Source organism: Pezoporus flaviventris, unplaced genomic scaffold (assembly GCF_033815535.1).
Source record: "Pezoporus flaviventris isolate CSIRO_AGI_PZ_B2104156 unplaced genomic scaffold, CSIRO_AGI_Pfla_v1 ptg000113l, whole genome shotgun sequence".
NCBI classification, from domain to species: domain Eukaryota; kingdom Metazoa; phylum Chordata; class Aves; order Psittaciformes; family Psittacidae; genus Pezoporus; species Pezoporus flaviventris.
This window is the reverse complement of record NW_026892661.1, coordinates 2,405,740-2,420,181: the sequence shown is the minus strand read 5'-3', so window position 1 is coordinate 2,420,181 and position 14,442 is coordinate 2,405,740. Positions and strand designations below refer to the sequence as shown.

General features: G+C 42.9%; 1 protein-coding gene across 2 annotated transcripts in view; it reads left to right on the top strand.

Moving 5' to 3' along the window:
* Nucleotides 1-2,608: 2,608 nt before the first annotated feature.
* The window catches only part of PKNOX2 (PBX/knotted 1 homeobox 2), a 31,861-nt gene continuing 20,027 nt past the window's right edge, over nt 2,609-14,442 (top strand). Inside the window, exons 1-3 of one of the 2 annotated variants that reach the window (XM_061478057.1) lie at nt 2,609-2,789; nt 3,108-3,185; nt 10,094-10,202. In XM_061478057.1, the coding sequence (XP_061334041.1) occupies nt 10,119-10,202 (84 nt within the window). In that variant the 5' untranslated portion in view covers nt 2,609-2,789; nt 3,108-3,185; nt 10,094-10,118. Of the gene's footprint in view, nt 2,790-3,107; nt 3,186-6,598; nt 6,750-10,093; nt 10,203-14,442 lie in introns of those variants that run through there. The other variant, XM_061478058.1, reaches the window with a different exon arrangement.

Genomic DNA, 14,442 nt, shown 5'->3' with positions numbered 1-14,442 from the left:
CAAAACGTAGCAGTGTTACTGGGCATATCACCATTTGTGGTTGCCACTGAAGGCAGAGGAGCTGACATTAAATTTGTTAAAGAATGATCACAATTAGACATTTATTGTGATGATGAGGTTGGAAATGTCATCTGCTCATGTTGGAAACAAGGTGACACACTGGGAAAAGCCTTCTTGGTTTAAAATCCTAGCCCTTTTTCAAAAATCCTGGATTTAGTTTTGCTAAAAGCCAACTTCATTAGCATTTGCTTACACTTGATTAAATCTTTATTAACAGGGATGCCCTTGGCTTTTTGCAGTCTGGGTACAGGATGAGGTTCCTATCTGTGCTGTTGGGTGTTATTCAGGTCAAGTAGATGAGGATTTCAGGCATTTTGAGGGATTGATTAGGGCATTTGAGGGGTTTGATGTCTCATTTATGACTCTGGGGCAGCTGTTCCATGTAACCAGGAGTGCCTGGGACACCGTGTATCTTGCTGGCTTGCGTCGCCCACAGTGGAACATCTTGAAGAAGGCATCTCCTCCATTCCCTTTTGCATTGGGAGGACTTCAAAGGCCTCTGCTAAACTTCAAAGGATGCCTTTTGAAGTCGCTGAAAGTCTGTGCTGGCTCAAAAAGGCTTCTCTCCCTCTGCAAGAGTGTTGAGGGAGATGTCCCTGGTGGGGTTGGCTTGTGGTGCTCTTTGTGATGGGGACAAAAATGGCATCTTTTGTGCAAAAGCTGCACAAGCCTGTACTTTTGTCCTACATGCATGCAGCATCTAATACCTCAGCCCTGATGACCTTCAAGGGGGAAAATCAGTGTACCAGAGTTGTTCTGGCACTGGCAGAGCCTTATTTATCTGTTCCTTTTCCCCCAGTACTGATGCTTTGCTCACACGGTGAGCCCAGATGACTATAGTCTTTCCCACAGGATGGTAAAGTCTTTACAAAGGATTGCTGCAAATCATGAGTTTTTTCATCACGTTGTCAGGACAAATCCAGTGCAAATCTAATCCCAGGTCCTCAATGTGTGTTTGGTGTCAGCCTCTGCAAGATCCTCCAAGACATGAACCCATGAGTGTTTTTTATTCTTGATCATAAATATGTTTCACAGTTCAGCTTCTGTTGCAGTGGAAGAGTTCTGGACTCAAGCGCCTCCTGAACATTTAGTGTAAACCCAGATTAGGTCTCTAAACCTCTTGGCAGGACCTATGCTTGCCCGAGAAGTCAAGAGGTACCTTGACCTTTCACCCCTTTCATCAAGCTTTCCGTATTTGGGGATTTCTGCCCTATTTTGCCTTGAAATCACCCACTTGCTTTCATCTCTCTCCTTGGGCAATGGCCTCAGGGATGTCCAGATTTCCAGTAGTGGCTCTTCCTTTACAAGCTTCCTCATATACCTCTGCCTTTTGGACCCATACTTCTGGTGGCAATGGTGGACATGGGCTGGGAGGGCACCAAAATAGTGCTAGTGTTATTACTGCAAGTGGTTTGAAGTGGAATTAAAACCAGGAAAAATGGTTCTCATGGACCTCCCATAGACCCACAGGTGTAGCTCTCTGCAGGTGACATATAGGAGAGATGCATCCTTCAGGTATACCTTGGAGATCTGAGAAGCTCTCTGGAGGTGATGTGTGTCATGGCAGATATATTGCATGTATGTTGAAGACCTGAGGAGCTCTCTGGAGGTGATGTATATCTGGAGGTGCATATATCAGATGTACATTCGAATCTGAGCAGCTCAGCAGATCATGTATATTTATATATACCAGACATATATAATCAATCTGAGGAGCTCTGTACAAGGTTACATATATCAAGGTAGATATATTGGATGTATATTGAATATCTGAGGAGCTCTCTAGAGGTGATGTATTCATGCTAGATGCATCAGATATATAATGGAGATTTGAGATGCTCCAGACAGGTGACATATATCAGGGATGTATATGTCAGATGTATATTGGTGAGGCGCTGTCTAGAGGTGATTTGTATCAAAGTAGATGTATCAGATATATACTGAAGATCTGAGAGCACCACAGAGATTGTGTGTATCAAGGGACATATATCAGACATATCTTGGGGATCTGAGGAGTTCTCTACCAGGTGATGTATACCAAAGTAGATAGACATATATCAGAGATCTCAGGTGATGTTTATCACGTAACATAGAGGTAATATCTGTGGATGATGTATATGGAGGGAAGTTTATCAGATGGGTATTAGAGATCAGTGGGGCTTGCCAGATTTGATGTAAATTCAGAGATGTGGGGAATTTTCTATCTTTCATTCATTTTTTTTTCAGTCAAACACAAAACACCCCCACAGCTGTGCTGATCCTTGCTCAGCCCATCTTCACTTTGACACTGGATCTGCTTAAATCCCAACCTCAGCCTCTGTAAAGGCCATATCCTTGGTAGAAGCATAATCACCTCTGACACCTCTGTGGACTTTTCCTTACTAAATAACAGCTGGGGGCTCCCTTGGTTTTGACTTACTGGCTCTTCCCTAATTTGCACCATCTGAGCTCGAGTGTAAAAGCACATTTACACTCAAATGAAGATTGTAACTAACCAGGGGGATGGCAACAGCTGATGTGACCTCAGGGTACAGCCAACACCGTTTCATTGCTTTTCCCTTTTTCTCTCCTTTTCAGACCCGGATTGTACCAGTAACCCTCAGTGAGATCCTGTGCTGGGGATTCACCACCCCCCAGGAACAGAAAAGGACAGGACGGGACCACATCGCCCTTCATCCTTTGCGGATAGACCGCCCACAAGCACACCTCTGTTTTCTGGACCCATCTCGGTTCGACCTCTAAAAATCTAATTTATTAGTTATCCTTCCTTGGAGATGTTCAGACCTGCCCAGACAAAACCATGGGGTCTGATTTAGCTCAGCCATCAGCCCTGCTTTCACCTTCAAGGGGATATTGCCTCCTATGTTTTCCTTGATTCCCCCTGTTTTCCTCACTATCCTGCAAACAATGCATTGCCCACCATGGTTTTCGTGCCACTGCCAGAATACCATCCCTAGTGCAGAAAGCTGCATCCTCTGCTTAAAATTTCACCTTCTCATTTCACCATTTCTCTCAATACTTACATATTCCATCCTTTGCTTTCCCAGGTTGTGATCCCTATCCAGAAGATCTCATTTTTTGGGTGGCAGGAACACACTTGCAGCTCCCTGAGCACCCTCGAAACGGTAAGGGTGCTTTGTTTTGTATGTATTTGGCAATTTTATATATAGAACCATAGAATCACAGAATCAACAAGGTTGGAAAAGAACTTTAGGATCTTCAAGTCCTCACCTTTACCCCATGACTTCCAAGGCCACCACTAAACCATGTCACTGAGGGCCTCATCTACATGTGTTTTGAACACTTCCAGGAACCGTGATTCCACCTCTTCTCTGGGAAGCCTCTTTTAATGCCTGACTAAAAGTAATTTAATATACTAATTGAGCGGGATGTGGTGAGTCCTGACCTCCCTGGGGCTTTATTTGGGGGAATTTATGCTCTTTTCTGGTACACCCAAATTATATCATGCCTTCCCTAGATGCACTAAGCATTTAGGGGGAGATGTATACTTTTTTTTGCTGTGTAGGGAGTCTTGATTTAAAGCTCAAGTGTTGATAACATGTTGTTAAGAGCCCTACAAGCCGTAGCCAGCCTGGAGGAAAACACAGATATATTTTTGTACAAATACCCTGAAATATGGGCTGTTATCACTGCAAACTTTTGGCACATCAGTAGGATGTGGAGAAATGGTCACCAGCTAAAAATAACTGAAACACAGAGCTTAAAATAAGATCCACACGAAACCAAGGGTCTCATAGTCCTTTACTCAACCCCAATGGCTAAAATTAGTGCCTGTCAGAGTGACAAATGTCTTCATCTGTGCCAAAACTGTAGGCACCCAGCAGGTGACAAAGAAAATTAAACCCCATTGGCTGCAACTTCCCTCCTAAAAGAGCAAAGAGAAATCCACCTTCAATATCCTGAATAAGCACCTGACTTCTTCCTAAACTGAGAATACTTAGGGTGGGTGCATCTCAGGGGGAAAACCCAAGAGCTCCGTTTGGTCTACAGTGCAGAAAAGCCTCAACAGCAAGATTATTGCAGGATTATTTCCCCCAGGCTGCCCTTTCAGCCCTGGTTCTTGCCTGTGATCTTCCCTTGGCCAAAACCCTCAAGATTAAGGATGTGATGAAGCAGCTTAATTTCTCATTAGGCTGGTTTTGCCTCTTTCTACTAAAGGTAGAGGCAGGGTTCACTTTGAAAAGACTTCTCTGGTGGGTTTGTAGGGCTTTGGAGCCACCACAAGGACCTGTTATTGGGGAGATCCTGCCTGCCTTGATGCCCTCTTTTTGATCAATATTTTGATGTGAGCTGCCTGGTACATGCATGGAAGGGCTTGTTGCTCTGTGATGTACTTCGGTCATGTTGAGTTGTTCCCCTTGGGGGAAACTGGAGCCTGTGGAGAAAATGAGCACATGTCTGTGGAGGACACAAGCACAGCCTGGCTTGGGAATCATCTCCAGCAAGAAGATCAAACCCAACCCATTAGGCAAGTTGTACAAAGTCCAGACACCTCACACTAAAGGCACAGAAAGATGTGATGGTGGAAGTCCACCTAATCTCCTTCTGGAACAAAAGGCTGGTATTGCTCTGAGTGGTTAATATTAGAAATTATCCTGAAGATATCTTCTAAGAAATAACCTGGTTCCTCTTGACATTTTCCACATTGTAAATGGATCCTTCCATTTTTTAGGCACAAAACTATTTCAGCTTTCCTCCTCCTGAAGTCCTTATCTCCACAGAGATGCCCCGTTGAGGCCAGGCTGTACCTTTTGCTCCTGCGAAGTTGCATAAACATTCGGCACATTTGCCTCACCCCATAAACACTTCCCAGTCGTTTTTTGTCTCCAATTGCCTCATTGTGTTGAGTTAAGACAAGGCTGAACATATCTTAGGGTCTACCATTCAGAGTAAATGGAGAAGACAGTGTAATTAAGTGTAATTAAAGGAGCTCAGAACTATCTGTAACTCCCCAGCTTGATGGAGCTTGTATAAATCACTGTGTCACATCTCAAACCTCTCTTTTGTCATGCAAGCTGGAAATACAGCAAAAAAATTGCTTTCAAATGGGCAAATGAAAGATGTTTAAATTGAGGCAATTAATCTAGAGGCTCACGTCGCAATCTTTGGCTTCTTGGCTCAGGGCTTGGATGGGAGCAACTCTCTGCCAATACCAGGAAGCCTGGCAAGCCTCAAGGAAAACCTTATTTTTGTCTTCTGGTTTGTAGAGTCATTTCTCCTTGGGAATTTTGCATTTTCAAAGGAAATTCAGGCATGAGGTAAGAGCAGGAGGAGCCGGAGAGCTGCAAGAGAGGGATGTGAAGCGAAAACTCAGCAAGTCGAGAGCTCTGATTTATCTGCCATATGGGAAAGAGGAAAACAGCCGGCTCCGAAGGGAATTCTTTCCCTCTCCCAAAGGGAAAATTTGCAAGTGTGATAGCAGGATATAGCAAGAAACGAGGCAGATTTAAGGGAGGAGAGGGTTTTATTAGGTGTGCTGCAGCATTGCTCTGTTTTCCGGGCTTTCCCATGGGTGGGTAGAACTTTGCATGCTTCCATGCACATCTTGTCTGTGCTTCTGCAGTTGGGTTAGCCCAGTTTCTGTCAGCCCACCAAAACCCAGGCTTCCATTTAGACCAATCCCTTTGAGCCCACCCAAAACCAGGTTTCTGTTTGTGTTTACATAGCACAATGACTTTTGCAGTGATGGACATTGGCATGATGAAGCCTGTGAGCTTTAATCTGCAAAATAAACACCCCAAAAAGGCAGTGTTGCCCATGAAGTGTTTATGGGCTGCAGCAACGGCTGCAAAAAGTCATTGTGACGTTTGTGGTGTGATCTTTGCTGGAATCATCAATCTCAATGCCTACTTTGAGGTTGCAGGTGGGTTTTGCACATACTTAAGTTTCTTCTGCCAGTCCATCTCTCCAAAACTCATCGTGTTTATTTACTATCATTTTCTTTGTCCTTCAAGAAGCTTCTCTGAACCTGGCTGGGACCTTGGGGATGGGACCTTCCCATTGCAGGACTTCAGAGGGACTGAGATTTGGTGTTTAATGATAGAAATGTGGGTGCTCAGTGGTTCTTCTCTCATGGGATTAGGAGGTTGGGTTGGAAAATGGAAAGCACAAGGCAGGGTTTGAAAGGATCAGGCAAGATTTTGATCATAAATTATTCACAGCTCACTGCTTGCAGTGAATAACTGTTGGAAAATTAATGTTTTGCAATCCCTCTCAAGGCAATCAGAAACTTTTCCTGGACAAGAGGAAGTTTGCACATTTTTTAGGTTCCTCAGCTACGTTTCACTTCAAAGCTTTCTGCTTTGCCCTCTGAAAAGATTCACATTTTGCTCTTCTGGGAACTTTTGTTGGGCCAGGGGCTGGATTTCACAAAATGCAAGTATTTTCAGGTTACTTTGAAGAAGCTTCTTTGATGTTTCGTTGCACCAGTTTGTTTTGGAAGGTGCTTTAATGGTCTTCCTCTATAAAAATAACACTGTATGTAGTAGGTATTTCAGCTCTCCACTTAAAGAACAAAGTTGTTTAATGCTGCTGTTCAAGGTACATTAACCTTGTCTACTAAAGCTCTGACTGGCTCTTGCAGGTTTTATTCTCCTGTTTATGTTGCAGAGATATCCCTGGAGCCTTTTAGGGATGGGGATCTTCGGAGAGAAGAGAAATATTTAGTGGTAATTGTTGTTCTCATAAGACATTTTCAGTAGCAGGTCCCCTCTTTCTCTGGAGCTAAAGCTGGGAGAACAATTTTAAAATATTAAATTAACAAATGCAGATGTTAATGAAATAAATACTGTTTTCACCCTGCACCCAAAGGAGATGTTTATGCATTGACCAAGGGCTTTTTTAGGAGAAAAAGTAGGAAAGAGGGTTGCTCTGATAACTTGATAGCTGGATGCTGGGAAGGGTTCAATGATCAGCATTTAGGCAACCAGCATCTTGGGTGAGAGCAAAGGATGCTCCCAATGCAAAAAAACCTCCTGGGTTTGGATAGAGGAAATTTGGGTACCAAATATTCCTAAAACCGATTAATAATATTTGGTGGTATGGTGGTATTTATTGCACAGGGACTCCTGGAATCCTCAGATGAGGCATCACATGAGCCTGCTTGGAAGCAACCTTAACCATGAGTCATGGCCAAGAATGGGTGATGTCTTGAAATCTGGGATTCTTCCCCATTTTCAACCATTTGACAGCATTTATTTTATTTTTCATGAGGTGGTGGCATAACAGGGTTATAGCTTATGAGAACCTGGGGGTCATCTTTCAGCCTCACAGGTGAATTTAAGTGAAAATAAGCAAAAGTTTGAAGGTTGCTGAATGGAAATGAGACTTTCAAGAGCAAGAGGGTTGCTCTTAATTCACTTTATGGCTAGTGAAGACTTAGCATCACCCACCAAGGGTGAACCTGTCCTCGCTGGTTGTTCAGACCAAGATGTATGGTCCTCTGGAGGTGCCCATCCTTTCCCCCTCAGCTATATTTCTTCATTTCAACTTAGATGAATATATATCATAAATGCCAGCATGCAAAAGCCTCTGTGAAGAGCCCACTGAGGAGGGAGCATGGCTAACACGGCGTCAGTGCAAATCCCAAAGCATCCTCTCTTCAAAATACCTTTTATAAAAGGCAGAATTCCCTTAACAGAGACAAGTACTTTCCCATGGGTGGAAGACATCCTCAAGTATCTCTAATAACTTTGAAACTTTGGGTAGAGCAGAGGAAATGCCTGAAAAGCTGATTTTCTGATTTCTCATGTTGAGTCCTCTGTTATCAATTGCATGTTTTGCTGCAGGGAAGGAGCTGCTGAATGAGCTAGAAAAAATGATCCCCATTGATTTAGAAACAAGAATTGCACCTTGCAAAGCTAATATTAATATCTGCTAAAAATGACAATGTGGAGTGCAATAATGTGGGGTTTTCTGCATTGAGCCCCTACTTCTAATATGGTTTTTCAGCTGTTTTATGAATCAAGGAGGTCACATTCACCTGGGGTGTTGTGGACTTGGATTTTTGGAATGTTTTAAGGCATCAGTGACCACGCTATAAAAACCCCCAACTCTCAACTTAGTCTTTAATTATTTTTATTTGAAAGAACATGTAATAAATTGCTGGCAAAAAGCAGCACAGCTGATAAATCTGAGACTCTTTCAGGTAGACACATACTCTTCAGGAAATATATTTCCAACTTAATGGCAATATTTCAGTGATAGGTGAAATAATTTTATTTCGTAAGGAAATTTAGGATACTTTGATCTCAGGTCGCTGCCAAAACTGCTTCCGGAAATGAGAGAGCCTTTACGGGCTTTATTGCTCACCATTTCTTTCCTCTGTGCAAACACCCTGGGAGTTGTATGAAATTCCTGTCCTTGGTGACCCCCAGTCCCCCAGATTTCACTCTTTGCCCAAGAGCTGATCACTGCCTCAAGCTGATCTGCAAGGGATTGGCAGGGGTTTGGTGATGCTTTTCTCCTTTCATCATCTGGATGCCTATGGTCAAGAGCTCATACAGCTAAATTGATTTAAGGTGGGGGGGGGGGGGGGGTGAGAGTGGAAAGAAATAGAGCATTAATGCATAAAATATATATAAAAATAAGAAAGAATTAATGCATAAAATAGCAGCTTTAGACCCTTCCATGCATTCGGCTGGTGATAAATCTACAGGGCTGACAGCTTTGCACTGTTATCCGGAGATTCATGGCCAGGGGCTCCCACGTGAAATACCCGTCCGGCTTTTCCTGCGGGTACCAGGCACTTCCCAGGATATTTATGGTACCCAAGTGCATTTGTTTCCCCCCAAATAAATATACTGCTATTGGCAACAGCTGTCTCTCATTTTATCCCTTTTTTCCCTTACATTTTGCTATAAGTCCCGTTCTCTAAACAAATCAACGCCCATAAAGGCTTGATTGTAGCAGCTCAGAGATATTTGGCAATTAAATCGGGCTCTGGACTGCCACCTTCTGGGAATATATTTGACCAAAAAGCTCACACCCCACAATAAATTGCCGTGTGCTAAAGGTAGGCTCAATCCTGGCACGAACAATAGATAGCAAGCAGGACTTTTTGTTCCCCAAAATAGCAATGCCTTATTTTTCTCAGCTTCCCACTGAGATGTCTAGACCGCTGCAGTGCTGAATTCTGCTTTTCTCCAGCTGCAGCTGTTTCTGATGGGGAGGTTTTCCCCTTGGTGTTCCCCCTTGAGGACGTGCCTGTAGCTGTGAGCCAAGTTTTGACATTGGACACCAAACGCTGCACTCCACAAGTTCACTCAGGAGCGGATAATTTTGCTTCCTGCTATTTTGCTGTTGGGGAAATAACAAAAATCATTATTTTAATCACATTGATGCAATATCTTGTGCATTCAGTCACCATGGGGTTGATCAATGCAACATAGGCATCAGCTAGGTTGGTCAGCTCATATTCGCTGTCCCTTTTGGATTGAGCACTCAGTCCTTGAAGATGTGACTCCATGGTGGCCAAGGCAAAGAGATGTGGAATTTGGATGAGGTTTTTGGTGTGTAATTTCAGAAAATGAAAAATTTTGCATTTATGACTTGTCTTCCTACTTCCAGAAAGGAGGAATAACTGGAAAAGGGATGGAAATCCCCATTTAAGCACTGCTGTTATAGGCGTAAGGGGTATAAAGAAAATGCCCTGGGTGCACCAGGGTTCACAGGGGGGAAAATATAGTATGATGTTTACTGATCATCTCAATCACAATCACATCCATCATGCGTCCATGCAGCCATCATCTCCAAGAGCCCTTGCCTGGCTGCTCTCCAGCTAAGATCTCCTTGCCAGTGACCCTCTTTGTTTCATCCTCGAGGCATTCCATATCCAAAACCACAAATCTCTAACAATCATCAAACTATGGTAACAGTCATAGAAGAACCTAGAAGAAGGGTTTCTTCTAGGGACTGGGTGGTGTGAGGAGCATCACTTCTCCTTTCTATCCTTTTGATTTTTCCTTTTCAGGGGAGATCCCCCTTAATCCAGCAGCATTTCTCCTGCCTGCAGGTTCTCGATGTGACTCCCACCCAGGATGCACCATGTCTCCCCGGCACCGGCTCTGACGATGATGGCCACCCAGACAGTGCCCCCTCCTCCCTACCAAGACACCCCACAGGTGAGTGTCCCTGAGCACCCATGGTCTCCTGCAGACCCCTAGTGACCCCCAACTCCTGCAGTTATTACCGCCCCTTCCTAATAATAACCATGACAAAGTATTTCACCCCAAAATGTCCATTTCAGAGTGGCAAAAATTAAAAGCCCTCCAACAGTCTCTAAAATTGAAGGTGTTTTGGTCAAACTGTATGGTTTTTTTGCCCATTTCTGGCTTATTTTGGGGTCTTGGGGTCTTCTTGCAAAAACCTGGATTGAGCGCTGAATCGCCACCCCATTCAAAACAGCTTTTTGGGTAGGTCCTATGGGAAATGTTGAATTTCCCCCCCATTTTCTACATAGCAGCAAAAGCTCCAAAATCTCCCCTCTTAGGAAATAAACCATCAAAATCAAGCCTGTTCTCTGCAAGCTAAAATAAATAAATTGACTTTTACATCCCCCTGGGTCTCCTTTCCGCTCGTCTCCTTTGGTGGGAAAAGGTCACTTCTCACAAACGACACCTCGGTGGGGTTTTTATGGCTCCTCCAACTTTGGTGTCATCATTTGCTCGCTTCACTGCTCTGCTCTGCTCTGAGAAGGGCTTTTTTTTCCCCAGTGTTTTTCTCTTCTCCGTGTCGAAACACGCAGCGGGGAGCCACGACGCCAGTTTAGTCCTAATGGGCAATTTAAAGGACTAAAATAGCTGAGATTTTCCGCAGCATCCTATGGAGACATCCCCTCTACTTTCCTCATCCCTACCCCTTATCTGCCCCTCTTTCTAATACACTGAATTTTGGGGACTCTCAGGAGCATCGTGAACTAAATCCTTCCTTCCCCCCCCCCCGTCTTGGGGGTTGCTCAAGTGTTTTTCTTTCAGTTTAAGTGGGTTTGGAGGAAAAGCTGCAGCCAAGAGTTGCTGGTTTTGATTCAACGCTGTCACTGCTGTGAGCCTTTTGCATGAAAATTTGGGTTTTCTAGGGTTTGGAAAAGCAAATTGCATGGATTTCCTCTCCCCAATGATGGGGAAGAGATGGAGAGGGTCAGCCATAAATAACCCCCCCCAATTATTAGAGCTGCAGCCAACTTCTTGTTATCAAGGGGAGAGTTTTGGGAAGTGCTTAAAAAAGGGGTTTGGGAGAGCTTTGTGTTGGTATTTTACTACAGAGGCTGTGCAAGTAATGTCCCTCACTGTCAGAAATGTGCAAAAATGAAGCAGAAATTAAGGGAAAAGCTGCCTCTTGGAAGGAAAATAATGCTTTAATAATATCACCTGGTTCTGCTAACAGAGGGGTAACACAGAGCATCATTTATACTGAGCATGATTGCACTCACTGCATAACTCCACCAGTTGAAAATTAAAGAATCTGCATAAAATCCACATATTTTCCATGATAAATGAACAGGAAAAAACTAAAAGTCTCAAGCTATTTCATTTTCAGAGTTAGCAAAAAGAGGCTGGCCTAAAAATAGGCATTTTCAGCATGGAAGGTGATGAAAGCAGATCTGCTCTCCCCAAAAAAAGGGTGTTTTAGGTGGATACATCAGGGTCGAAAGTGGAAAATATAAAAAAAAAAGAAAAAAATTTACTTTTTTACTTATTCTATAAACGTACTTATAAGAATTGGATGGAAATGTTGACTTTTCAGCAGTTTCAACACAGAAAGTGTTAAAACCAGCTTTGCACTCCCCCCAGTGTGCTTTTCAGGGACAAAAATGGATATAAAACTGATATAAATATAGAATTTCCTTTCTAATTATAAAAAATATTGTTTCCAGAAAAGCCACAGATGAAAACTGGGCTGGAGGTACTGATTTTTCTGTAGGATCCATCAAACCCTCCCCCCTTCCAACTCCTGGTGTCCTCAGAATGTTTTTGGGGTCAGATCCACTGTTTTCAGCATGTGTGATGAAATTTTCACCCTGAAATGCTAAGGAATAGGTTAAATATTGCTGACTGAGGAGGTTTTCTTGCCCTGAAGACCTTGACTGTCATTGCTCTGTAGACGTACAGAGTCCGTAGTCTTCAACTTCAAAAGAAATCCTAAAGCAAGAGGGATTATCACATTTAAACCTGCAGGAAGCCCCCACATCACCTGGTGAGGAGCTGCTAACACCAGTAAAGGATTTTCTTCCTGAAGAAGGGTAAAAACAGGAATATAATATAATATAGGTCAGGCTTTAAAACTGACAAGCCGAGAACATTGGGGCTGTTCAGCCTGGAGAAGAGAAGCTGCATGAAGACCTCAGAGCAGCTTCCAGTGTCTGAAGGGGGCTACAAGGATGCTGGAAAGGGGCCCTCATCAGGGACTGTAGTGATAGGACAAGGGGTGATGGGTTCAAATAATCATCTTCATCCTCATCCTCATCATCACCATCAGACCCCCATCTGTGTTTTTTTTTCCAACGCCTGCAACTTTCCTACCCAAATCCAGCCCCTTTTCCCCTATATTTCCCTATTTTCCCACTGCCAAAACATACACGCTCCCGAGCCAGAAGCCTGCTGCCTTTTTCCTGCTTTCCCTTCCCCACCTGCTCCCTGTAAAGCCATTTTTGGCTGCATTTTTGCCTCCCTCCCTGCCCAGCATCCCTATCTGGCTGCAAATACTCACATCCAAGTATCTTCTCACCTAATTTTCCACTGACTTGGGATTATTTTATTTATTTTTTATTATTTTCTTTAGCCCAAGGTGAGGTAATGGCTTTGAAACAGCCGCAGAGGAGGCTTATTTTTTTTTGGGTAATAGCCCAATTAGTTGCAGACTTGGCTGGAATCGGCCAACTTGGCAGGATTTGGGGGCAGGATGCAAAAAGAGCTTTGGCATCCTGAGTGTGTCAAGGGGAAAAAGAATAAAAAAGGAAAAAAAAGAGGGGGGAAAAGCCATTTCTCCCCTAGGAAAAGTTGTTTTAAAGGAAAATAATAGGGAGAAAAAAAGGGGAAAAAAGAGAAAGGATGGAGAAATACTCAATGACATGGGTGGAGGATCTCAAAATCCACTTGCAATTTGGTTTATTTAGAAAATGGGTGGAAACAAAGAGAAATCCAAAGTGCTGGAGTAGGAATGGGAAGTGAACCACAGATTTTCGTTGGGGAAGGGAATAGGGATGGAAACCAAACCTGTTTCTGGGTTGGGAGAGTTAGGAATTGAATAGTGCAGGGTGAATTTGCAGGTGCAGGAGGCAAACTTCGCCGTTATGAACAATAAAAGAGATTAAAACTCAAAAGCGCTGTTATCGGCAGTGAAAGGTCAGGCAGGAGATATTAAAGTCAAACATTTTGAAAGCAAAAGGTGTCGAGGTGCTGGCCCAGCCTGGGTTTACACAGCTTGTAAGGGAGGGAGAAGTCTGCTTTATCATGGCAAGAACCTGAGTAGCAGGGTGGATTTGGCTGGAGAAGACTCTGGGTGTACACATATATACATGTATTTATATAGGCGTGTATAATATTTATCATATATATAATATGCAATATATAATATATAGTATATATGTACATGTATGTAGTATATACATATATACAATAATGTACATATCTAATATATACATATATGTAAATATATGTGTATATAAATATAACCTGCCATTTTATTTTCATGTAAGTAATCACAGACATTAGTCTAGAAGTATACCAGCCAAATAAATACATAATATTTATTTGTATAAAACTAAACACAAAAATTAATATCAGGGGATTGGAACTAGATGATCTTAAGATCCTTTCCAACCCTTACTGTTCTATGATTCTGTGATCTATTAGCCAAAGATATACATTATATATACAATATTCAGCAAGAAGCAGAGGCTTCCTTTTGCTGCCCAGCTCAGATTTACCAGTGAAAACAGGCAAATGCTAAATACTTTACAGCATTTTGACATCAAAAGCGGGTGAAACACCCACTTTCCATTAATCTTTCACTGAGATTTTAAACTAAACCCACTGGATGGGGGGTGGGGGGGTGTACGAACCTAAATCAATTAAATTTCTCCCTGATTTTTTTTATTAACCAAGTCTTAGCAGTATAAAGCAATGCATCATACAGTGTTCATCAGACCCATCTGCAGCCCATCTGCAAATAATTCAGCTTTTTAAAATGCAATTATTAATTTTAAGGGGAAATTGTCTCTAAATAGGTGCAAACCTGTACACCTGTGGGTAGGAGTTTTGAGGGGATACTGGAAGGAAGCACAGTGATTTGCACGTGCACTACTACCATGCACACTGCTCCCATCTTAAATGCAGGTGTTTAACTAAAATACTTGCAGTTTCT